The sequence below is a fragment of the Conger conger genome, chromosome 9, assembly GCF_963514075.1.
Source record: "Conger conger chromosome 9, fConCon1.1, whole genome shotgun sequence".
Lineage (NCBI taxonomy): Eukaryota > Metazoa > Chordata > Actinopteri > Anguilliformes > Congridae > Conger > Conger conger.
The window spans coordinates 16,687,284-16,711,877 of record NC_083768.1 but is presented as its reverse complement, the minus strand read 5'-3'; the positions used below and the strand labels follow the sequence as shown (position 1 = coordinate 16,711,877).

General features: G+C 41.2%; 2 protein-coding genes and 1 long non-coding RNA gene across 4 annotated transcripts; 2 read left to right on the top strand and 1 right to left on the bottom strand.

Moving 5' to 3' along the window:
• Positions 1 to 535: 535 nt before the first annotated feature.
• Positions 536 to 14,504, bottom strand: sdha (succinate dehydrogenase complex, subunit A, flavoprotein (Fp)). Its single transcript, XM_061254166.1, has 15 exons — positions 14,394 to 14,504; positions 13,022 to 13,105; positions 12,537 to 12,698; positions 9,160 to 9,303; positions 6,314 to 6,478; positions 5,187 to 5,335; positions 4,924 to 5,048; positions 4,591 to 4,759; positions 4,277 to 4,472; positions 3,641 to 3,812; positions 3,296 to 3,414; positions 2,895 to 3,006; positions 2,398 to 2,528; positions 1,893 to 2,006; positions 536 to 1,558 (listed from the first exon to the last, which is right to left on the bottom strand). The coding sequence occupies exons 1-15, from the start codon at positions 14,451 to 14,453 to the stop codon at positions 1,472 to 1,474; spliced, it is 1,989 nt and encodes a 662-aa protein (XP_061110150.1). The 5' UTR covers positions 14,454 to 14,504; the 3' UTR covers positions 536 to 1,471.
• On the top strand, positions 14,407 to 18,058 carry LOC133136556 (coiled-coil domain-containing protein 127-like). Of its 2 annotated transcripts, none has more exons than XM_061254167.1 (3): positions 14,407 to 14,837; positions 15,496 to 15,622; positions 16,121 to 18,058. In XM_061254167.1, the coding sequence occupies exons 2-3, from the start codon at positions 15,505 to 15,507 to the stop codon at positions 16,804 to 16,806; spliced, it is 804 nt and encodes a 267-aa protein (XP_061110151.1). In that variant the 5' UTR covers positions 14,407 to 14,837; positions 15,496 to 15,504; the 3' UTR covers positions 16,807 to 18,058. The 2 variants fall into 2 exon arrangements, with proteins under 2 accessions (XP_061110151.1, XP_061110152.1); XM_061254168.1 differs by lacking the exon at positions 14,407 to 14,837 and adding an exon at positions 14,847 to 15,078.
• A 3,013-nt stretch (positions 18,059 to 21,071) lies between these two features.
• Positions 21,072 to 23,655, top strand: LOC133136211 (uncharacterized). Its single transcript, XR_009709482.1, has 3 exons — positions 21,072 to 21,230; positions 21,372 to 21,464; positions 23,349 to 23,655. It is a non-coding gene; the product is annotated as an uncharacterized LOC133136211 (long non-coding RNA).
• The last annotated feature ends 939 nt before the right edge of the window (positions 23,656 to 24,594 follow it).

The window sequence follows — 24,594 nt, the reverse complement described above, 5'->3', positions numbered from 1 at the left end:
CAAACAAAAACATTTCCGTACTACATTAAATCTAATCCACCAATGACATAAAATAAGCACAATTGTATTCAATTACTTATTTCAATTAATAATGCATATATTTATCGACAGAGTATATGATATGCAATCCTATCCTAATGTAACTTTTATTATATAATTGAATAATTTTCACATTTTCACAGGTTGGACCACCCATCTCCTTTGAAACCTTGGAGCATGGGTCCATAATCTTATGTATGAATGACAAGTGTGGGAATTAGGAAACCCTGATTGAAGGTTTACAAAATTTTAGACGAGTGATCATAATGTTTTAGTGGCAAGCTACATGGTTGCCAATTCCATACAATATTATGTATATTGTATTAGCTCAATATTTAATCACTATGGTGGTGTAGTCATGTTTGCCAGATGTCTATGCCTAAGAAGAGAAGGTACAGTAAATATCAAATTCATCTCATTGCCAATGAAAGAAAATACTTATTTTGGTTTCATGTTCAGGAATACATTTAATGCTGAATTCATAGGAATACAGAAATGAAAGGGGGAAACAAGTCCATATTTATTTTATGCAAAACAATTTCTCCAAATGTCAATATTTCTTATTTCTAAATTAAGCTCTCATGTTTTACCCTTTCAAATAAATACTTACAACATAAATTGGAGCAATATGCAAGACTGGTTACATCAACACACATAATCATTTTGTGCGTGGTTAAAGTTTCATGTACTCAATTTAAAATGCAAACGATCATGAGTTTTGTGACAGAATAGGCCAGCAAAAAGACTCGGAAGCTGCAAGAAAGAAGGTAACAGGGCTACTGGCAAGCTGTGAACACATTCTTAAATGGTCACAATTGCTTCCTATAGCTTAACCCTTCAAGCCCTTCAGAGCACATAGTAGTACAGGCTGCTCAAATGGGGCCAGTTGGTGATTCAGTATTCCGAGATGTAAAGATTAGGAAGACGAGTTAAGTGAAGTTGAACCATACCAGTTATATACACAGTAGCCATTCTCAGACCGTGCTGGGTAACTGGAGCGATTTTATTGAGCTCAAATAAATACTACAAACACGACATGCAAGATAGAAATGTGAATACATGTGATAATGTAATCCCCTGAATATGAAGGCCACTGAATATGAAGAACAAGTAAAAACAGTATCTTATTGGCATTATTTAAGTGGAGTCTGCTCTCTTGACTAACAGTAGTTGTTTTACAGAATCATCCCATATTTAAATATTAAATATTCATTAATTTGCCTGAAACAACTATAGCAAATGTACTGAAATATGCTCATGGACCACACTGTTTGAAGAATTCACTGAAGTGTACAGCACAATTTATTAACAAACACAAAATGTCCTATGCTGTATCTTATGTACTGTATGAAGACCACATGTTAAACTGGTTTTATTGGAACAACCATGAAAAGCAGAGTTGGCTTATAAATAAGGACTGTTCGAGAGGTGCTTAATAGGAGCGGATGGCAGGAGGGATATGTGCACATTCTTCCTCAGACAATGAACTATCAATCACGGGTCTGTACTCCAGCGTGACCTGCAGTGAATGCAAACACAAATTAAAGACATTAGCAGGGATATGGCAAATCAGAAATAGGATGTAGAGTACATTCTGTGGTTTGCTTCAAATAGTCACTTGAGACCTAACCAAAACACAACACAAATTTGTTCACTGCAAATGTTATAATCCAGCATTCAAAATAGCAGGTAATAAAGGGTGGTCTAGGCTTAATCTGTGTCTGCAAAACTGGCCCAAAACGCTTTACTAATTACGATCATGTGACTGTCGTTTATAAAATTATGCACGCAGAATGAAAGTAAAACTAATCTAAAGACTAAATTCCTCTAATGTGGTGAGAGTGAAGCATTACCTTGCCGGTCTTTGGGTCCACGTACGACAGCGTGTGCTTCCTCCAGTGCTTCTCAAAGGGCAACTTTTCCTGTCCCTGCAGAGGCCTGGAATAGTCGTACTCATCCACACGGTCCTGAAAGAGACACACACTCATTCAAGACCCTCTCCAAAAATCTGAACTCCAGGAGTGTACAGTGGTCCATGAAATTGCACTCACTCACTGTGCATAATTGCTTCTGTGCCACTTAAGTAAATAAAACAAAGCTACTGAAAGCAGTAAAAAAAAAAAACCTTTATTGGAAGCAATAAACTAAGTTTATTGCTTTCTACTTCACTATAGATTCAGGGATTAACCATTTGTGGAAATTCGCTGACAAATGTCTCAAATGTGCGACGGTTGGACTCCCCGGTTACCCACAATGCAAAAAAATAACTATTTTAGACTTGTAATAAGACTTAAGTTCTTATTTTTTATCTCAACTAAAATACTTGTTGAGATTGACTGAGTGTAGGCAGCTGCTGACCTTGAAGTCCTCCCGGGCGTGGGCGCCCCTGCTCTCCTTGCGGGCCTCGGCGGAGTGGATGGTCTGGACGCCATTCAGCATCAGGTTCTGCAGCTCCAGGGTCTCCACCAGGTCAGTGTTCCACACGATACCTGTAGGCCAGGAGGGAAAGTGTTACCCAGCACCCCACAGCTCCGCAAGCCGCATTCTTTAGCTGCTCAGGGAGATGCCAGCTTATGGACAGCAACATGTGTGTGTGGGGCATGGTTGCATGGCTTCATATATCCTGTAAGGCCACTGGATAATAAACATCTCCATCCTGTCAGCAAACCGTTTCTACTGCAACCATACACAAATAGAATCCACCCTGTGGTGAACATGTTGCATTATCCCACCACCCTGTAATATACAAGGGCTGGATATACATTTCTGGATACAAAAGTACGGGAAGCACATTTAAAGAAATGTAACAATTTGGAGTGAATTTAACTAAGAAAAGAGATGCAATTCAAACTGACCTCTGTCAAAGGTCTTGATGTCATCTAGCACCTGGTAGATGGCATCCATTTTGACGCAGCCCTCCTGCAGTACAGAGCCGGTACGGAACACCGCAGCGTGGTTCTGCATAGTCTGAAGGCAGAGACGGGATGATGACATCAATACTCAGGGACAAAACAGACAAGGTGACATCACAGACATCGGAAACTATGTTGAGAAACCCAAAAACAATCTGTGTAATCTACTATCAGTCACCAAAAGTCCAAACTTACAAAAAAATCACAATGGGCAAAGAAATGGGAGCGAACCAGTTCCATCTTATTTTAGTTTTCATAAAAACCCAGACAATGCAGATTCAATACCAGACTTCAGGAGAATGAAGTATTTAAGTGCTCAGATTGTACAGAATCTACTACTATACCTTCTGCATGTTCAGCCTGATCTCAGACGTCCGGGTGTTTCCATTGGCATATCTTATCTTGTCCAGGTTGGCCACAGACTCCTCACCAGCATTGGGCTTCAGAGGTGCCAGCTTCTCTCCTAACGTGACAGTTAAAAAGACCTTTAATATCTCTCATAGCCGCTGATAATCTGCAATGACAATTACCCCATTATGATCAATCAACCAGATTCGAAGCAGTATTAACCAAGTTCTTGGTTTTAAATCTAATCTTATGTATAGTGACCCCTTTCTGGGATGAGACATGATAGAGATGTGCAGGGACTGAACAGGGCCACAGAGAGCGTAATGGCAGGGTTTCTTTACCAGGCGTGCAGATTTCCGCGATGGTAAGGGCGCAGGCGCGGCCGAACACCACCAGGTCCAGCAGGGAGTTGGCTCCCAGTCGGTTGGCCCCGTGGACGGAGGCACAGCCAGATTCTCCGCAGGCATACAGCCCCGGCACCAACTGGTCTGCACCGTCTTTGTAGGTGATCACCTGAGGGGGACGCACGCACACTCAGAGCAGTTCGTACTGACCCACAGCTCGGCCTCAAATACGCACCTCCTTTACGGCTTGCAGATCAAGGGTTGCTATGGGCACAAAAACTAACACTAACATGACTGTGTTTCAATGAAGTTAAATATAAAAATAAAATAAAGTGAAGTAAAAATATTTACTTTGCCATTAATTCTGGTTTTCATTCTGTGCTATATTAAAATATTAAGCATTTTGAGCTGCAACCCACGTACGAACCCATTTATTATCATTATTATCATTATTATTATTATCATTATCATCATTATAAAATGGTATTTTTGCATCCTCAGTACTTGACTGATCGTCATCAACTTCAGTACCGAGAGCACTGTGGAAAGATATTTTCATTGTAATTTTTTACCAAATATGTGGGGGAACCACTTTTACAGCAGCAGTACTGAGACGAGACCCATGTCAGCTACCTGGCCCCTGTAGTTGGTGGGGATCCCGCCCATGTTGTAGTGGACTGTGGGAAGGACAGGGATCGGCTCTTTGGTGACGTCCACGCCGGCGAAGATCATGGCGGTCTCAGAGATGCCGGGCAGGCGGCTGGCCAGCTGCTGAGGGGGCAAGTGGTGCAGCTGCAGGTACACGTGGTCCTTTTCCGGGCCCACGCCCCTGTGAATGCGTGCGCAGAACACAGCTTTGTGAGCGCACTACTATTAATACATTTTAACAGGCCTGACTAAGCGCTTTTAAAGGTGAAACTTGAGACGGAGTGCAGGGCGGTTGGCACCTTCCCTCCCGGATCTCCACGGTCATGGAGCGGGATACCACGTCTCTGGAGGCCAGGTCCTTGGCGTTGGGAGCGTAGCGCTCCATGAACCGCTCGCCCTCACTGTTGATGAGGATTCCACCCTCTCCACGGCAACCCTCCGTGATCAGACAGCCAGCTCCGTAGATACCTACCAGAACATCAGTCACGAAAAGCCAGCTTTAGAAGTCCATATTTATCAAACTGTAAATCTTGACATATTGCATGTTGAGGGCACACACACACACACACACACACACACACACACACACACACACACACACAGAGTAAGAGAGCAGTAGGCACATCCCCCACCTGTAGGGTGGAACTGGACAAACTCCAGGTCCTGGCAGGGGAGCCCAGCCCGGGTCACCATGGCATTGCCGTCTCCTGTGCTGGTGTGGGCCGAGGTACAGCTGAAGAAGGTACGGCCGTAGCCCCTGCAAACCACGGCAAGGCATGAGCCCATGGCAACAGCGGGAGCAGTCATAATTCACAATTACACTGAAAGCTGAAATTTCCTGCCTGAACTCCCACTTGAACATTTTAACAGTGATTGGGTATGAGGAGTCGGGTACCCTGTGGCAATGACGGTGTTCTTGGCTCTGAAGCGGTGGATGGACCCGTCCTCCATGCACAGTGCAATCACCCCCCTGCATTCGCCTTCCTCCATCAGTAGGTCCAAGGCAAAGTACTCCACAAAGTAACTGGTGTCATACCTCAAGGACTGGGAGGAGAGTGTATCGTCTTTAAGCATGGCCCTCCATTGGAATTACATAGTACTGCATGTGGTGAATCGTGTGACTATCATTTTAAACAATCTTCTCAATCTCCATTTATTTTTATTTTTTTATAATCTACATGCATTTTAACCCTTTCACTGGCATATCAATTTGCATCACACAATGCATTTTCTTCTTTGGTTCAGTAATATGAAGAATTTATTTTTGCACCATAGTAGTACAAACTATGGTAATGGTAAAAGTATCTGAATGTGAACTGAAGCATAAAAGGGTACCGATACCAAAAACCAGCATATGCCTAGATCTGTTCAATATATCAATAATTCACGCAAAACAACATATTTCATTTATTTTATCGGACTATGTCGGTCCCGTAACACTTCAGTGAGCCAATATATTGCCAAATACTTGATAAAGGTGTGACCTCAATCGTTGACAACTCTAACTGGAAACAGCAGTTTTTTTCGATCTAGGCATCATTACGAGTGGTGAAAATTATTCAGAAACTTCAACTGGGTATTTGTATACACCACTGAAGAGGGATTATCCCCATTTAGTATGCTCAGGTGGAGAAAGCGACGATTCAGATGATGACATTATGCAGCACAACCATTAGCTCGCAAGGATCGAATAAAACACTAATTGGTTCCTGGTTCGATGTCAGACCTTCGTCAAGTATTCACCAATATGTCTGCTCACTGTAGTGTTACCAGACCAACATAATCCGATAAAATAAACAAAATATGTTGTTATGCGTGACTTATTTGGCTTACGAGAATAACCTTTTTGATTATATACTGAACAGATCTAGACAGATGCTCGTTTTGGGTACAGGTACCCTTTAAAAGCGGTGCACTGCTCCGATGAGCAGACCGTTAAAAAGGTCAACATAGTCTAAAACAGAATTGCCTTTGTGTATGTCCGCTGTGTTTTAGGAAGGGGGGGGATGAGCCCGTGCTTACCCGGCCGTAGAGTGTGTGTAGGAGGGAATGCCCGGTCCTGTCCGCCACACAGCAGCACCTGTGCGCCTGGCCACCCTTCCCGAACTTCAGGCTCTGGCCTCCGAAAGCGCGCTGGTAGATCTTCCCGTCCTCTGTGCGGCTGAATGGCATGCCAAAGTTCTCCAGCTATGGGTGGAAGGTTTACAGGAGTCAGTACTGTATAGAGATGTGCTCACAGCATGTAGATGGTGGAGCCTAGAGTTCCTGGTGCATCAGACCAGAGGTCCTCTACTGCAGCCAAAAGGTAGTCAGTGTAGCATGACAGATTCCACTCGTGTTATAGCCCAGGAGTCCTCCATCCTGGCCCTGGAGAGCTGCATAGTAGTGCCAGCTCCACATTAGGACGAGAGTGTGACTGTTTCAGCCCCAGGGGTGATTTAATGACCATGGCCTGGACCTGACAATGTAGTGACCATGGCCTGGACCTGACAATGTAGTGACCATGACTTGGGCCTGACAATGTAGTGACCATGACTTGGGCCAGATGACTGAGCGGATCCTGGCTGAGGGACACAGCCAGTTTCTTTGTCAATAATCACCCTCATCGAGGGGTGTCTCGGTGGCGCAGCCTGTAGAGCACTGACCGCATGCTCATTGCGAGCCGCGACGTTGGCGGTTCGAATCCGACCGTCCGACATTTGTCGCATGTCTTCCCCTCTCTCTCGCTCCCATTCTTCCTGTCTCTCTATACTATATACTGTCCAATAAAGCTGAAAAAGGCCTAAAAAAGATCTTTAAAAAAAAAAAAAAAAAAATCACCCTCATCGAGATGCTATCTGAGACATTTCCTCAACGAAAGAGGCTAGGCTTACACAGCGGCTGCAAGCATTGGCCGAGCATTTAAACCCAGCTCAAGAGGACAGGGAGCCTGCAGAAGAATACACTGGCTGAAAAAGAAGGTGAACCTTAATTATAGAAAACTTGGTGTGGATGAAAGAGAGAGCAGCAAAAAGACACAAATGAAAACAAGGGCCATCTTGAGTGGAAACAAAAATGACACCCAAAGCCAACCAGAACAGTGAAGCCACACTGACAACATCAGAGTGCATCTTCCTCATTAACTGCCTTTATTGTCAGCAAAAGAGTTTACTACTCCCCAAAAAATGTAGATTAGCCGGTTGTTCTTGTCATACAGTTTGCAAAGGCTGAACAGTGAAATTTGGTCTCTGGCTATAATGAGCAATTATCTGCTGGCTGGACAGCATGGGCTGCCAGATGTTGATGTAGGCCAATTAAATGATGTTCACAGCTTTTGCCAAACCAGTTTTTGTTCTTGATGTTCACTGTTAAGGCCAGACAAACCATTAAAAGTTATTTAGTCTACAGTTTGATAAATCTTTTTGACATGTTTACTTATTTTGAACACTATTATGTCCTCCCAGCCTAAACTGGACTGTGTGCCCCACCTTGTGTCCCTCCCGAACACTGCATAAAGGGAATGCATGCCATTTGCCTTGTGTCGGTGGGCTACAATTGATAAGGAATATTAAAAAGTTCACTGTAAATAGTACATCAGATTCAACAGGAATATTTTGATTCCAGATCAGCCCTAGAATGTTGGGAATTTAAGTTCCGAACAATAACCAGCAGATCCTGCCACTCTCCAGAACCAAGACAAAACCTTGTCCATTTCAGATTCCAATAGCTTGCCCTGTATAGTGAAGTTTAGGTGCTGAAAGAATTAGACAAACAGCATGGTTTAGCTTTCACCAGGAAACGGCAGACGTCCAGTGTCGGGAAACCCACGGTCACCGCAGCGGCCCCTGCACTGGGCCCCTCCTCCTAGGTGAGCATTCTGATGTAACCCTGGGAGAGGGTTGTGGAGGCTCCCATGTCTGCCCTTGAAGGCAAGGGTCAATTTTCAAACACAGAAACGGTATACGTCCCTGGGACGTTTAAAATGTGGCTGTGCCATTAGCAACCAGCTAATCTATTTCACATTTGTATATGATGAAATAAGATCATGTTTAGCCTGAAGCTGTACTTCCTCTTTCCCCAAAAGTACCGATTTGGACATTCAAAAAAAGTTAACGAATCTAGCTGTGGAATGCACTGAAGAAGTACAGAATATGGGCTGGAGTTGGCAAAGTCAGACAACATGTTTTTGTATGTAGGACTGCTTGATTACTGGAAATATTGAGTACCATTTTTTATTGAATGCCAAGGAAATACAAAGCATTGAACCATGGCTATGTTGAAATGTTGCCTGTGGTTTACAGAAGTTACCATAAACCAGACCGGCAACACGTCACTGCCATAGCCACGCCCCTTCTCGGGGGTAAGTATAACGCTGCGGGAATAGGATACTTTACCTAAATTAGCTATATCTTTTTATAATAACATCCAAGATATTTTTATAATTTTTCCGACAAGCTGAAAGTCAGTGTACCGCCAGACTTGGAGATAGAGCAGGTGCAGGTGCAGATGGAGATGGACTGGCGCAGGTGTCAAACAAGGCTCTTGTTCTCAAAAAATACTCATCGTAAAAATGTCAACTTGGTATGGAAATGCTCCAAATACTTTCAGCTTGTCGGACATAATAAAACAAATATCAGATATTGTTGTCAAAAGATATAGCTAATTTAGGTTAAATATCCTATTCCCGCCATGTTGTACCTACCCCGAGAATGGGAGTGTACTTAAGTACTCGGATTCGTCGGTCTGGTCTATTAGTTTAACTTGCTTGATGTCATCACACACTGTGCCTAAGCCCAGGTGTCCAACACAACCAGTCGGGCGTGGTTTCATTTTGCACATGTATGCATGTATTTCATGTACATAAAGTGACCAAAATCAGCACGACTTACCTCCACGACAGCTGCTGGGGCCTGCTCTGTCATGTAATGGATAGCATCCTGGTCTCCCAGCCAATCAGATCCTTTCACTGTGTCATAGAAGTGCCATCTCCAATCATCACCCTCCATGTTGCCAAGGGCTGCATTGATTCCACCCTGGACCAGTGCGAGACCTATTATGAACACTTGGACAGAACATTAGCCCTCAAGCAGTCATAAAAATCATCATTCATGAGCAGAGGATGGAGCTACTGTTGTCACAAAGAAGGAAAGTAAGTGCCCTGGAACACACTTTCAAGCCTTCTTTAAAAAGGAACAAATTCTTTCCACAGAATAAACTATATTTAAAGACCCACTCAGTAATTTTGGTTGCTAATATCATGCTAATAGCTTAGAACGAGCAAAAATACAAAGCTGTGGTACAATAGTACAGAATTATTCTCCTAATGGTGTTAATGGTCCTTAAGGTGTCAGACAGACACAACTTCCCAGTTCTTCTTCAGTCTTACGCAATTTGTTCTTCATTTCCTTTCAAGTGTTTATTTTAACCTCGAGAATCATTGAGGATTCTTTCATTTGCAATGATGTTCAAGATACAAAGTCAAACAAGAAAAGCAATGTGAAACAAATCAAAGGACAGCAATACCTAGTTAAAACAATTGCACAATGAAGTGAAGTGGTTTCTGACTGTAGTCTTGAATTGTCCAACGTTAGCGAGAATGTCAATCTTGAGGATATGTTGAAGATAATTCAACAAAAAAAGGCAGATTTTCCAAGATCAGAATAGACATGCAGGATTTTAAACAAGAGACAGTTATTAGTGTGGTAAGGTCTTGTGGTCCAATCCAGCATAGATATATATATATATATATATATATATATATAGCAATTTCTTGAGATTTCTCAGCTGCACGTTCATGCTGCAAATCTCCAATTCTACCACATCGCAAAGGTGTTCTATTAGATTCAGATCCGGTGACTGGTAAGGCCACTGAACATTGTCATTTTGAGACTACTTTTGCTTTGTGACATGGTGCATTATAACGCCAGAAGTAGCCATGAGAAGATTGGTACATTGTGGCCATGAAGGGATGCACATCAGCAACAATACTCAAAAAGGCTGTGGCATTCAAGTGATGATTGACTGGTATTAACGGGCCAAGAAAACATTCCCCACACAAATTACACCACCGGCACCAGGCTGGACTGTTAACACAAGGCAGGTTGGGTCCATGGATTCATGCTGTTGGCGCCAAATGACCCTACCATCTGTATGCCTCAGCAGAAATAGAGATTCATCAGACCAGGCTACATTATCCAGTCTTCAAATGTCCAGTTTTGGTGAGCCTGTAGCCACTGCAGATTCAGCTTTCTGTTCTTGGCTGACAGAAATGGAACATAGCCCATCCACTTCAAGGTTTGATGTGTTGCGCATTCTGAGATGCTTTTCTGCTCACCACAATTGTACAAAGTGGTTATCTGAGTAGCCTTAATTATCCGAGTTGCCTCTCTGTCAGCTGTCTGGCCATTCTCCGTTGACCTCTATCACCAACAAGTTGTTTCCGTCCGCAGAACTGCCACTGACTCGTAAACTCTAGAAACTGTTGTGCGTTAAAAATCCCAGGATAATAAGCAGTTACAGAAATACTCAAACCAGCCCATCTGGCACCAACAATCATGCCACGGTCAAAATCAGAGATCACATTTTTTCTCCATTCCGATGGTTGAACATTAACCCATATCTGCTGCCACACGATTGACTGATTAGATAATTGCATGAATAAGTAGGTGTATAAGTGTTCCTGATAAAGTGTTCAGTGAGTGTGTATCACCATTAATCTATGTCATAATCAAAAGACTGCCTCAACTATACTTTTTCTAGTAATAAAAGGGAAGCTAGATCTGTATCTTTACATAAAAAGATTTCCCATAGTTTGATGACAAGATTTCCAATATTATGTTGAAATATTAATCTTTCATCAAGCCAAATACCTAAATGTATACACTGCTTCTTTCAATGTTGCTTCCATTCGGAGTGGATAGGTGTTAAAGTCAATATCCCTAGCTTGAGAAAACAATATATCTAGGATGTTTTACTTTTACTCATTGAGTACTAATTTAAGATTAACATGAGCATCTTGGAGACTATTAAAATAAAGCTGAAGGTTCTCAACAGCAAGTTATATAGTCAGCAGAGCAATACAAAATAGTCTCATCTGCATACATATGGACATTACGATCAGTAATTCTGAAACCATCTACAACCAACTGAATCAAACCCAATACTACATAATATCTGAATAAGCAAAGAATGATCAACTGTATCAGTAATGAAAAGAGCAGCACAATGTCTTTTTGTCTATAGCAGAAACAATATCGTTTACCATTAATGTAATAGCAAAGATGGTACTATGCTTAGATCTGAAACCAGACTGACGAGGGCTCAAAACAGAATACTTTGAGAGATTATTGCAGTTGGTTTGGATATTTGCCGATAATTATTGATATCACTTTTGTCTCCTCCCTTGTACAAAGGAATCACATAGGCAGATTTCCAGATAATAGGAATTATGCCAGTTGAAATGGAAAGATTACTTATGTGCGTTATTAGCTCAGTTATAAATGGAACGGGGAGCTTTAAAAATAAATGATCTAATTGTTCTTCATTGTTTTATAAGTTCCTGCTCAGTTCATCACAGTGGAAACTAGCTTATCACTCACTTGCCAGGCAAGATATCGAAAAAATAGTTTGCTAACCTTTTACCAAATAAAGCATGGTTAACTACCTCAGATGTACTAGGCATAGGCATATACAAACTACAACAGTAACAAAGGCTCAGTATCACAGATTTCAGTGGGCTAAGCAAAGTTGCTGCCCAGGTTACCAATGTTACAAAGACGCCAGTGCAAGACGTTAAATACGTACCATACTTTTACCAAGGTACTTAGTTGCCACCCTTGTAATTTTCTTCAAAAAGCAACCAAAGTTGTGTGGAAATTACTGAGTGGGCCTTCAACACAAAAGGCAAAAGCAGGCCTGCAACACTTTCCTGTCTTTGAGAACTGTAATAGAAATGGATTTAATTTACAAATGTTTTGCTTTTCATTGAATAGATAATTTTATGTCTGTTCAAACCTTTAAAAAAAAAAATACACCTCACGAAGGAAAACAAGCATAATCAGCAGGGACTTTAGACTTCCATTTGGTAAAATTATCACACATGCTCCTAATAGCAGGGGTTTATAAACCTTTGCACCTCCCAGGCATGATGTAAGGCAGGCGTCCATTTCAGAAGCCAGTCTTAATAAGAGACACAATACAATCTGCAGTGTTTTTTTTAAGTGGTATCACACAGGTTAATGCTGAAGTGGGGACATGCGCTTGGTACCTGTGCTGCCACTGTGTGAGACCTGGTGGGAAAGAGTTTGGTGACACAAGCCGTGTTGAAGCCAGCCTCGGACAGACCAAAGGCAGCCCGCAGTCCAGCCCCACCGGCACCCACCACCACTGCATCAAATTCATGGTCTACCACTGGGTATTGGGTGGAGATCTGGGAGTCCATGAACGCGCACGCACACGCGCGCAAACACACACACACACACACACACACAGGTGTTTAATCTGTGCATGATGACATCACGTGTATTTTCACTTTGAGCTTGAAGTAAATCGCCTTGGGTTTAGTCATTTATATGTGCATAACAGAATATGAAACTCAAACAAGCAGTGTTATGTTAATATTATCCGTTGCCACAATTGATTTTCTTAAGATGTCAGAAAAAGTATTTGAATTCTCAAGACTATATGCAAGTGCAGACTAAAAAAAACTATTGAAAGTATATGAAATGTCTTGAGACTACAAACTTAACTTACATTGTTTGAAACCTTTGCATTGTCCCTTTTCCCGTAGATGGAGAAGTGTAAATTCCTGGAGCTGCCAGTGCAAACTGCTGGAAGCTGGTGCAACAAAAGAACGCATTTTCAATTAACCTCAGGATTAAGTGGAGATGTACAATATTGCTTTAGGAAGCGCCAGATTTTTAAAAGGTAAACTACAATATCATCACTGATATATTTGACACTTTGGCCTAATTATCAAGCGTACATGATGCCAAATAATTTCAGGTAGACAGCAAAGATCAATCAAGAGCATAATCAAGACAGCAACCACCATTCTAACTTAATTTAGCTATCTTGTAAGCGAAAAGGCTGCACCATTCCTATCAATTCAAAGCAAAGATGATGCCAATGGCGTGTGCCGAACACATGTCTTTCTTTGTTTCCTGGGGCACCTGCCCCCAGGCTCATTGACCACTCCAGCTGGGCCCCCACTCTGAAGTCGTGGAATGCTGCAGCTCTGCTCCTCCCCTGGTTCATGCCCACGCTTCAACACATACTGGAGCTAAAGATTCAACCCGCTGAACTGCATACTTTACATCTCTCAATGTCGACTTCCTAGTTTACCTGCTAGCTCAAGTGTTACCATCTTAACCTATAAGACCAGCGGAGGATGGCCGAGTTCCTCCCATCAGAGCTTTTTCCTCGCCACTGGGTTTTTCCTCCACACTTGGGAGTTGTTTACCTCATATGCTATTTGGAGGCTTAAGCCTTATGTAAAGTCTTCGGTAATAAGCGCTAACGTTATACAAATATTTTTGAATTGCTAAAACTTCAGAAATTGCACGCAAAAACACAACGGAATTAGGCGTTGCCTGGAACCGAAGATAATCTCCAATATTTTTCTTTGTTGAATAAAATTCAGCTTAGAGAACTTTAGCCTTAGCCTAGCTAATATTGAAGTAGAATGTGAATTTACGCCAGCTAGCTACATCGCCATTTGGTTGATACTTGAAAGCTAGCTCGTTAGCTAGCTACAGATATGCGAGTAAGCAAGTGGTTTTGTAAGCCACCCCAGAATGACCTTCACGGAACTTGTGATTTTACGATAAAGACAAAAGGAAACATTACACACAACATATGTATTTCACAATTGAAATAGAAGATGTTTCAGTTCCATGTGAAGATATATTGAGCAGAAAACGTGACAAAAAGCAACCAAGTCCAGATGATGGGGACCGTCCTCAGTTGCTCGAATAAGTTTCGTAACAGGCGACGGCTACATAACAGCACCACAAACCCCCAGAATAACAGTTCAGTGTACGAATGGGGTTAAATATTGTCGAAATATACATTTTTAAGAGCAACGTTACTTTGCAACAAAACAAGTCAATGTCAGATGACTCACTGCTTTAGATGACAGCACCCTTTTTGTGAGGACACGAGACGCTGCACAAACCGCGGCCATGTTGTATAATTTGACCACTCAGTTTACCTTGTTGTGCGCAGGGAAGTGACATTGACTGGGTTCCTCCGGTCGGAACATACCACGTTTCTTAAACGAGGGGACATCCTGTATCAAATTATAACAATCGTAAATTACTAGAGATATTTATTTTATCAATACATTTTACAGTAATATATTGTGTAGTAAGTTAATAGACTCTAGACTTCTATTAACTTCTATACAATCGTTTAAAATATCTACATAAGAGCAATTATAAGTGAATTCCCCACCTCTATCCGGTTGGACAAAATAAATACTTCATGGAGAGAAGTTGTGTGATGGTTATTCTCCGGTAGAAGTGAAAGTGGTTTGAATTGAACTGAAAGGTTTGATTCATTTTTCAAGGTGAGCTGAGTGAATAACTAGCTTTAGATTTTAACCCGATATAGTATCGCTTAGCGAATATTTGTCACTGAATAACACATTTGAAGTGGGATTGTTTATGCACACATTAACGTAGCAACATTAGCTAGCGATGAGCTATGTACTGTCTGTATACTGGATGCTACATTGACATTACAGCTCTGGGTCAGCATGAAATGGATAACGTTACATTTCACGTTACATTCATACAGCACCAAAGACCGTAAGTAATCTGAGACAGTTGCGTGAGCACTGTGAAATGTCTGCCTGAGTTGGAAAAAGCAACACGGGATGCAAGAAGCTAGTGACATTTAGCTAGATGCATTTGATGACATTGAATTTAGCATGTTGGAAGTATAGGCTAGATAATCGCAGGAACAGTCAGCGAAGTAAGACTCATAATTCTTTATTGGTGCAATGAAATGATTTAAGAAAAAACAAACTAATTCGTTTGGCAAGCAAGTCAGTCCAGTTTATTCATCCTACAAGTTCAAGAGCCAATTGGTTTTCTTATCTGCCATTTAAGGCTATCGTGGATATATCTTGGACCTAAAATGGGCCCTTTTTAAAAACGAGGTGTTTACACTGCTGGATGTGGTATGCGGTATGCTATGTAAACCGATATGTTCGTTCCGATCAGACATTCTCCATGAACAACTTGAATGAGCCCCCAGTATGGAACATCAGACCAAACCAGAGGGGGGATGGCGATGGGAACAAATGGAACTATGCTCTTCTCGTGCCCATGCTTGGCCTGGCAGCTTTTCGTAAGTACTAGCTGGTCTTTGCTCGTGTACAGTGGCAAATCGTGTGTCTTTGTTATGAAGGAAGACGATAAGTGAGAGAAACGCCTTGCATCTTGAGCCCTGGACTTAGGGACTAATTCAGCCTAAAATTACTAACAGTGTTATCATCATTACGCCCTCACTGCTGTAATGAAGTTAGATTTCTTGTTAATATGAAGTATTTATGAAAAGTCTTAAGTCCAGGGTCTCATTTCTTGTTCATAACCTTCTCAAAGCTCATAACCCTGTTTTAAAATAATGTACAGTGAACATTTCTCCAAACTGATTGATTCAATGTGTTCATGCCTAGACACTGTACGGAACCTGATCAATACTTGTACATTGTATTCAATAATTCAATAATATTCTGGTAATAGAATAAGTGTTTTTCAGGGGTCAGCAAGTACAGGCAAGTCATTGCCACTTTTAGTAAAGCGAAGGGTTCAATAAAAAATAAAAAATAAAAAATCTGTGTCACAGGGTGGATATGGTCAAGAGAGTCACAAAGGCAGATCCAGGAGGTTAAATTCAGGTATGACAAAGACATGAAGGCCATCTCCAAGGAGCTGGAGGTGAAGTACAAGGAGACCCTGACGGAGAACCGGCGGACGGTGGCTCACCTGGAGCTGGAGCTGGAGAAGGAGCGGCAGCGTGTGCAGGGTTACCGGCAGGCCCTGGCCTCCCAGAGCCAGCAGCTCCTGGAGGAGCGTCGGGGGCTGCAGCAGGAGCGCCAGGCGCTGGAGAAGGAGAAGGAGCGACTGCTGCAGTCTGGGAGCGTCGGGGCCCTCCTCCAGACCGCGCTGGAGCGGGAGAGCGGGTGGCAGCGCCGGGCGACGGCGGTCCTCCGGGAGTTTGAGGTCGAGCTGGTGGAGAGGCAGAACGCCTTCTGCAGCGTCCTCATTCCCCGTGAGCGCCGAATGGAGATGGAGAGGAACCTGCTGGTCAGGGCGGCCAAGGAGCCCCTGGGCTCGGAGCTGAACATGGAGGCCGACCTCAAGGACATTTTCAAAATGGACCGGCACTGCGCAGACCTGCTGAACACGGACAAACGCAGGAACGGCAGTTTGATGTGGCTGTACCTCAGGCACTGGGAGCAGCAGGTCGCACTGCAGAAACACAGGAGGGCAGAGGCTGCCCTGCTGAACCCACAGTCAGACCTGAAGTGATCTTGCTGGGTTCATGGTAAAGAGAGAGATATAGTCATCAGAAAAAGTGTAGGTTTCATGTAAATTGCAAGTTCTGGAAAAATCCATTCGCTGTAAAACAAATTGCTTGGGTCACGAAGGCTGATGCACAACTTAAGGCTTTTGTTACTTCAATTAGTCGATGTTAATTGCAGCTTCACAAGTCACCACAGTACAACTGATCAAAGAAATGATCACCTTTACTACTCAGTCACCATAATTGGCTTATGTGAAAATAAGGGAGTGCCAGCCCATATTAATAACATTAATTATGTTTTAGGTCTCAGCTTGTTGGACTGTTTTAGCTAAACCGTTCACTTGCATATGACTGGCACATTGTTCCTATGCTTTGGATGGTATCCTTTTAACCATTCATTTCAAGAAGAGGGACCATGGTGCACAAAAGTAAAAAAAATGACAGTGTTATTGATGACATTTTGTAAGTGGTCAAAGCCAAAGGTATTAACTTGAGCATGGAGGAAAAAACGATGTTCCTTGCTTCTTCCTTTTTATCCCCTAATTTGGCTAACTCTGCGTCTCACTACAGCCGCACCCTTTGTCACATCCCAGCAGTAAAGGCTAGTACCAAGCTCACACTTGTCAGAAGCATGATTGAAACCATTTACTATACTTCAATAACTGTCATAAAAGACTTAAAAAAATAATAATAATAATAAATTTGACAATCCACCCTCCTTTGCTGAATATTTTATACTTTATTCAGATGGGGAAAGCGGAGAGGGAAACAAATGGAGAAAGGATTATAGGTCAGAGGGTCCCTTGGTGGGGATCAAATCCCCAGCTATGCAGGTAGATTGGCATATGGGTAGAGAATTGGCAGACTATGCTATTTTTTATTGGACTTTTACAACCCTACATTCACTACCATTGAACAGACATCTAGATTAAATGCTCATTACTTTATAGTCATGTTAAATGTAGTAGCAATGCAATGATCATGTCATGATGTGATTCAAAGGTGGTGCAGTAGTGTGCAGTGAAAGAGGCGTTACGTCCACCATTGGAAATTCTCTCTCACATCACACACAACCAGAGTGACTGACCCAGTTATGAAACAACTTGCTTATCAGGTATGAACTATCCCTCTGTATTTGTAATTTTAAATTAATTGGAGCCATTTCTTGTTCACCCTTTCAGCGTCAGTTGTGCAAATGTGTCTTCTATGTAATACATGTTGCAAACCGTGTGAGAATAAAGAAAAAATGAAACTGCATTTCTGTTATGTAAATCTTGTATATTCAGTTCAGCCCCTCTCTTTGTCAACAAACTACCAGATAATGTATTATCAGTGGTATCCATGGCAGTGCCCCCCCACTGAGACTGCTGCACTTCATCAGATCAGTGATTTTATCAAGGTAGAAGGTCAATTTTCTGAGATTAAATCCAGCGCCTGAAATTGAATGTCCTCCTGAGAACCAGCATAAAAGAGGTTTAAATCACACACAACAGTCTCTGGAGTTTGTAGAGAATGGTGCAAGAAACAAAAAACATCCAGTGAGCAGCGGTTCTGAGGGAAAAAACATGTTGTTAATGAAAGTGGTCAGAGGACCAAGGGCCAGACTGGTCAAAGCTAACAGGAAGGTGACAGTAACACAAATAACCACCCATTGTAAGAGTGTTATGCAGAAGAGCATCTCTGAACACACAATGCATCATAACTTGAATTAGATTAATGTAATAAATACCTAATAAAGTGCTCACTGAGTGTGCATATGATATGAGTTATCACTACAAGTGCAATACTGTAAAGAATGGTAAGGGCCATTAAATCTTTCAATGTCACATATATGGTTTTTAACCTCTATTTTTCCCCCTCATAATTTCTAGCCCTATATATATCTCTTTTTTTTGTACTCTGAAGCACATGTTTCTAGCTAATACTAATTGTAACTTCACATTCCATTAGGTAAGTGGTGTGTGCAGCCATTGTGTCTGTGGAATACATGTCATGTGGCTGAAACAGGCAGGTCACAGGAGCCAGATTGACCTGGAGACTTGTTTGTTGTGATTCCACCAACTGAGACCCACCGTCTCTGGGCAATGCAGCCAGTCATGCCCTGCTCTTTGGCTGAATGCCACAGTCGACACTGGTAAAGATTATATTCCAGACCATGGGGTTCATCCATTCACTTGAGTTCACTTTCTTAGCAGGATGAGTCACCCAGCAGTTTAACCAGTGTGGGCTGTTGTGCTGCTTTACAGTCTGTTTGCTTTTGGTTTCCTTAGGATGATAGCAATGCACATTGATTTGCATGATGTCTGCCCCAAGTGGCCAAAAACCATCTGCACTTTAATTTGTAAATAAAAGTCACTTTTGAGGAAAGCCTGAAAGGGGTTTAGCCTGGATGACTTAAGTGCTGTAGCTGAAACATTTTAGGAATAATATTTTTTTATCTAAAATAATTGTGGAATTGCCCTCCTTTGGATCTTTCACTTTATTTCAACAGTCAAAACTATAGATACAGTAGAGTGACATTGCAGCAAATGCCCAGGGATCAAATCCCCAAACCACATGGGGTGTGTAATAGTGTAAGGCTTCAGTGTCAGTTGCCCTACAACTTGCACCTTGTCACTCCAAAAAGAAGCTGACAGAGGATATCATATTTGTTCATAGATTTGGTGAATATATGTGATCTGTTTCATTTTAATATTATAAAGTTCCCACAGGAGAATAGCAACTATTGTTGTAAATGTACTATAGTTACATAAGAACACATCGGTTTTCCTGGATTGCTAGTCTCCTGTTTACAGTATTTAGCTCTGCGGATATATTCTTTTCAGCCTCTATCCTATGGCCCAGGCTCTTTTCCAGCTGGACAATCCTTATTCTTATCCTTATTCTGTTCCTCAAGCCTCTGTTCCAACTCTTTCATCTTTTTCTCATTTTAATGTGATAAAGTTCCCACAGGAGAATAGCAACTATTGCTTTAAATGTCTTATAGAGGTAGATCCAGGTTGAATCCAACATTCAAAAGGTGGTGGTCATCGTCACAGAGCAACTCAGGGCTCAGGAGGTGGTCAGGAAGGAGCTGATGAAGAGGCAGAATGTCTTCTGAAGCCCCATTATTCCTGACCAGCATTGTCTCCACATAGAAAGGAAGCTGCTGGATGTAGTGGCCAAGGAACCTCTGGCCACAGGGCTGAACATGGAGGCTGACATTAAGACCTTTTTTTAAAAAGACAGACACTGTGCCAATAGGGTGGCAAGGAGAAGAGCCAAAATGGCAGTATGATGTGGTACCTCCTCCTGGACTGGAAGCAGTAGATTTCACTGCAGCAAAAAAGAAGGCAAATGCGGGAGCTGCGGTGGCACAACAGGCTAAGCTGCAGCAGACTTGCGGTTGCAGTTCGCCAGGTCCTCGGCTTGCTACACCGAGGACCTGGGTTCGATCTGAAATTTAAAAAAAGGCAAATGCATTAACAATCAAATACAGTCTTACCAGAAGTGACCTTGCTGGTCTGACAGTGACTAATAATCACTAGAAGGAGAAGTGCATCGCATCTGTTTCTTCACATAAAATTTAATTTGGGTATTTCTGGGAACAAGAATTTTTATTGTTTGGCGCTTAATAAATAAAAAATAGGTGATGAAAAGGCTGCATATAAGAAACAACATTGTTAATGATCCATATGTTATGTTCAAATATTGGAAAACTATACTTTTATTTCAATACATTTACTCTCATGTTTCAATTATTTTTATTTTGTAATCCATTTTCTTAAAACCACTGGTTTATTTACACCCATAACAATTGTCAATAAATATTGTAAATAAAATCAAACAAAGTGAAATTGGCAAAATAATTTTTACTGAATATAGTTCATCTCAGTTCAAAGGAACTACATGTATATTGTGTCATTCTATCACTTCCTGTTTCACTGGAGTATAAAAATGAGGTAACAGCATGCAAAATCCCTTTGTCAACCATCAGCATGGGAAAAGCCAAAGTACTGTCAATCCAGAAAACACAGATGGTAATTGACCATCACAGGTTCTCTAGATGATGTCTTTGCACAAAGCAAATAGAAGTAAAATAGTCATTCCCGATGGCTACTCTAGTAACATGATATACTATATCACTACATATCATATCAACTATATGAAAGCAACTTCATATCTCTCATAAAATGAAACCACCAAACAATTCTATTCTCGTAGGATCATGAAATGTCACGGTCCTGCCAATCCTGCCAATCAAGCTATGCTGGGAAATGCACACTGCCTATTCATAAGTGCTGGAATGGGTGTGAAGTAGGGAGTCAATGAATTCCTCTGACAGGCTATTAATTTTAATTTTATGCAGACATTCATTTGCTTCTACAGGGTGTTGGTTCAGGTACAAAAAAACCTTTCTCAGTGTGAGAAAATATCGATACAGATGAAGGTAAGATGCACATAAAGGCATGTTAAGATACATTTTAAGAGTTTAAAAGTACAAAAATAATTCCAAAATGGGTCTGTCTGTGTAGCAATATTTTGAAGTTTTGTGTTTAATCATGTTCCCTTTGTCTGATATTACATTTAGATCTGAAACCATTACATGTGAAAAATAGACCATAATAGAGGAAATCAGGAAAGGGGCAAATGGAACATCCAGGAGAAAACGGCTGTAATCCAGGTATTTTTGACTACGAATGCTACTCTCTTAAATTCGTATATGCCAGTCTATGCCACTCGGTAGGCATGTTTCGTCACTTTGGCTTGTCTCTCATTCATCTTGGCCAAACTGGTTTTCTGTAGTTTTTCTTTTTGTACTCAATAAAATGTATTATAACAAGAAAGCTGAACCGGTAGTCTCAGCCCTATGAAAGCAGTTGATCAGATTGAATAGGGATATATGCATGTTGTTCTGAGGCATCATGGATTTGGTGACTTTTGTCTTTCTCTTATTGAAATGTTTTATGCTTATCCTGCTGCATCAGTCCTCTTCCATTTAATTTAGCACTCAGCCTCTTGCTATGTGAATCAGACAAAACCGTGGTATAAAGGCAATTAAGGTTGGATACACTGAAGTTTGAATATTGACTCCCCTTCTGAATAATTGATATTGTTGGGTTTGCACTCATGGATCTCTCCAATTCAGACCATAGGTTTTTGATGGGATTTAAGTAAACTTGGCCATTGCAGAACATGGATTCACTTCACCATTTCTGTGTGGATCTTGATGCATGTTTGGATTACCTATGACCAAATCTCAGCATTTCCATCATGGGTGCCAAAAATTCTGGATGTCCTTGCTATGATTATAGACAGTACAGTTCTATGACTTTCCTGGTGATTACAATGCAATCAAAATTAGTGGTGGGAAACTGTTACTACATGTCCTGACAGGGCATGTTATAACAAATCTTTGTAACAGTGACTGAAATGTCAGAAAAGGAACTGGATAAAGCTTTGATTTAATACAAACTAGATTTCCATGTCATACTATTTGAAGTGAAAATTTCTTACCATTCACATTTTTCATCTTTCAACTGATCATTTGTCTAACTGTGTCGGAAGAAAGTCATAAGTGTTAAATAAGACTGAATAAGTTCATGGTATGCATGGAATACACAACATTACATGAAAAGTTATTGTGGCTGATGCATTTATAATAGGCGGAGGTGTGTAATAACAGTGTTATAATGTGCCCTGGCTGTGCTAATTGTACTCCTACATGGCTCACAGTTCCTGCTTGTCAAAACTATACTTATAACCCACAAGACAATGATTTAAATGTTGTATATTAGGAGTCTGTGGTGTTCACCACTCATCATTTATTTGAAAAATACTTTCATGTTGCTGAAACACAGATTTGTTCATTGCTATTGATGCAGGTTTAAAGTCAAATCAAATATTCCTGCCACTCACACATGAGAATACAGCTGTAATTCGTACATAAAAGTGAAAACAAACACATGATTGTTGCACAAGTGCAAGATGCAAATTTTGAATATTTGTATGTTTCAACAAGCCCCATATTAGTTTGCGCCTTAATCTCCCCTATTTTATATTCTGTTCATAAGTTGAGTAGGGGAGATGATGATTGTAACTTGTTTTGCTCCAACATGTATAACTGAATGAGTGTTTATGCTAGAGCTTGCAAACGTTAATATATTCTATTACTCATATTTGTCTGCTAAAAATACTAATCATTAAGGTATCTACAACATGACACAATGTGTAAGTTAATGTTAAAACAAAGAGTTCCACTATTACAACCTACCCCACTACTGGTGTGAGTTGTAACACTAGCTGGGAATGGATGTAATAGAAAATCTGCTTAAATCAGATCCACACTATGAAATTTATCTAACCCGGTTTCCCCTACATATGCTTCTCATTGGACTCTGTTGGGTGCTGTTTAAATGGACATTTTACTGTATACATACTGACCAAAAAAGTTCTGAAGCAAAATCCGACATACTGACCAATAATATTACATGAGTAATTCATTGATTCAGTAGAACTCAATGACATGGGCATGCCATGATTTTAACTGAAAGCCTTTGTTTTCCAGAGTTCTTGCAGAAGATGAACCTGGCAAATTACTGTATGACGGGCGACATGGAGATAAAGATGAAAGAGGTGAAACAGAAGCTTGAGGAACATAATGAGAGGATTGCCCAGCTGGAAAAGAGCCTGCACCAAAGGATAGAGATTGCAAATGAAATGTCCAGAGATCAAAATATTGTACGCAACAACGTAGCAAACCAGGGAAGCTGGTGTGTTGTTATGTAACTATAGTACATTTACAACAGTAGGTGCTATTCTCCTGTGGGAACTTTATAATATTAAAATGAAATAAATCACATATATTCACCAAATCTATGAACAAATATGATATTCTCCATCAGTTTCTTTTTGGAGTGACACGATACAATGTGTAGGGCAACTGATACTGAATCCTTACACTATTACACACCCCATGTGGTTTGGACGTTTGATCCTAGAGCATTTTCTGCAATGTGACCACATCTCTACTTGCATCTCTCTACTGTGTCTCTAGTTTTGCCTGTTGAAAGAATATAAAAGGGGGGGCGCAATTTCCAGAATTATTGAAGATGAAAAATATTATTTCTAAAATGTTTCAGCTACAGCACACTTCAAAATCATCCAGGCTAAACTCCTTTCAGGCTTTCCTCAAAAGTGACTTTTACTAACAAATTAAATAGTGTAGATGGTCTTCGGCCACTTGGGGCAGACATCATGCAAATCAATGTGCATTGATATCATCCTAAGGAAACTATAACTAAACTATAAGCAATAGTGAAATAGGTCATTTTAAACGCATATAATTAGATGCTTTTTTGTTAGTTTTTCCTGCAATCACTATTAAACTGTGGATAGACTGGAAAGAAGTTTCCTTTGGTGGTGCTTTCTTCAGAGTGGAATCCAAAAGCAAACAGACTGTAAAGCAGCACAACAGCCCACACTGGTTAAACTGCTGGGTGACTCATCCTGCTAAGAAAGTGAACTCAAGTGAATGGATGAACCCCATGGTCTGGAATATAATCTTTGCCGGCATTCAGCCAAAGAGCAGGGCATGATTGGCTGTTGCATTGCCCAGAGATGGTGGGTCTCAGTTGGTAGAATCACAACAAACAACTCGGCAGATCAATCTGAGCAGAAGTCTGGCAGTTGGAGAGTTGCCGATTCGATCCTGCCCTGGGTGTGTCAAAGTGTCCCTGAGCAAGACACCTAACCCCCAAATGCTCCTGACGAGCTGCTTGGTGCCTTGCAAGGCAGCCAATTTGCATTGGTGT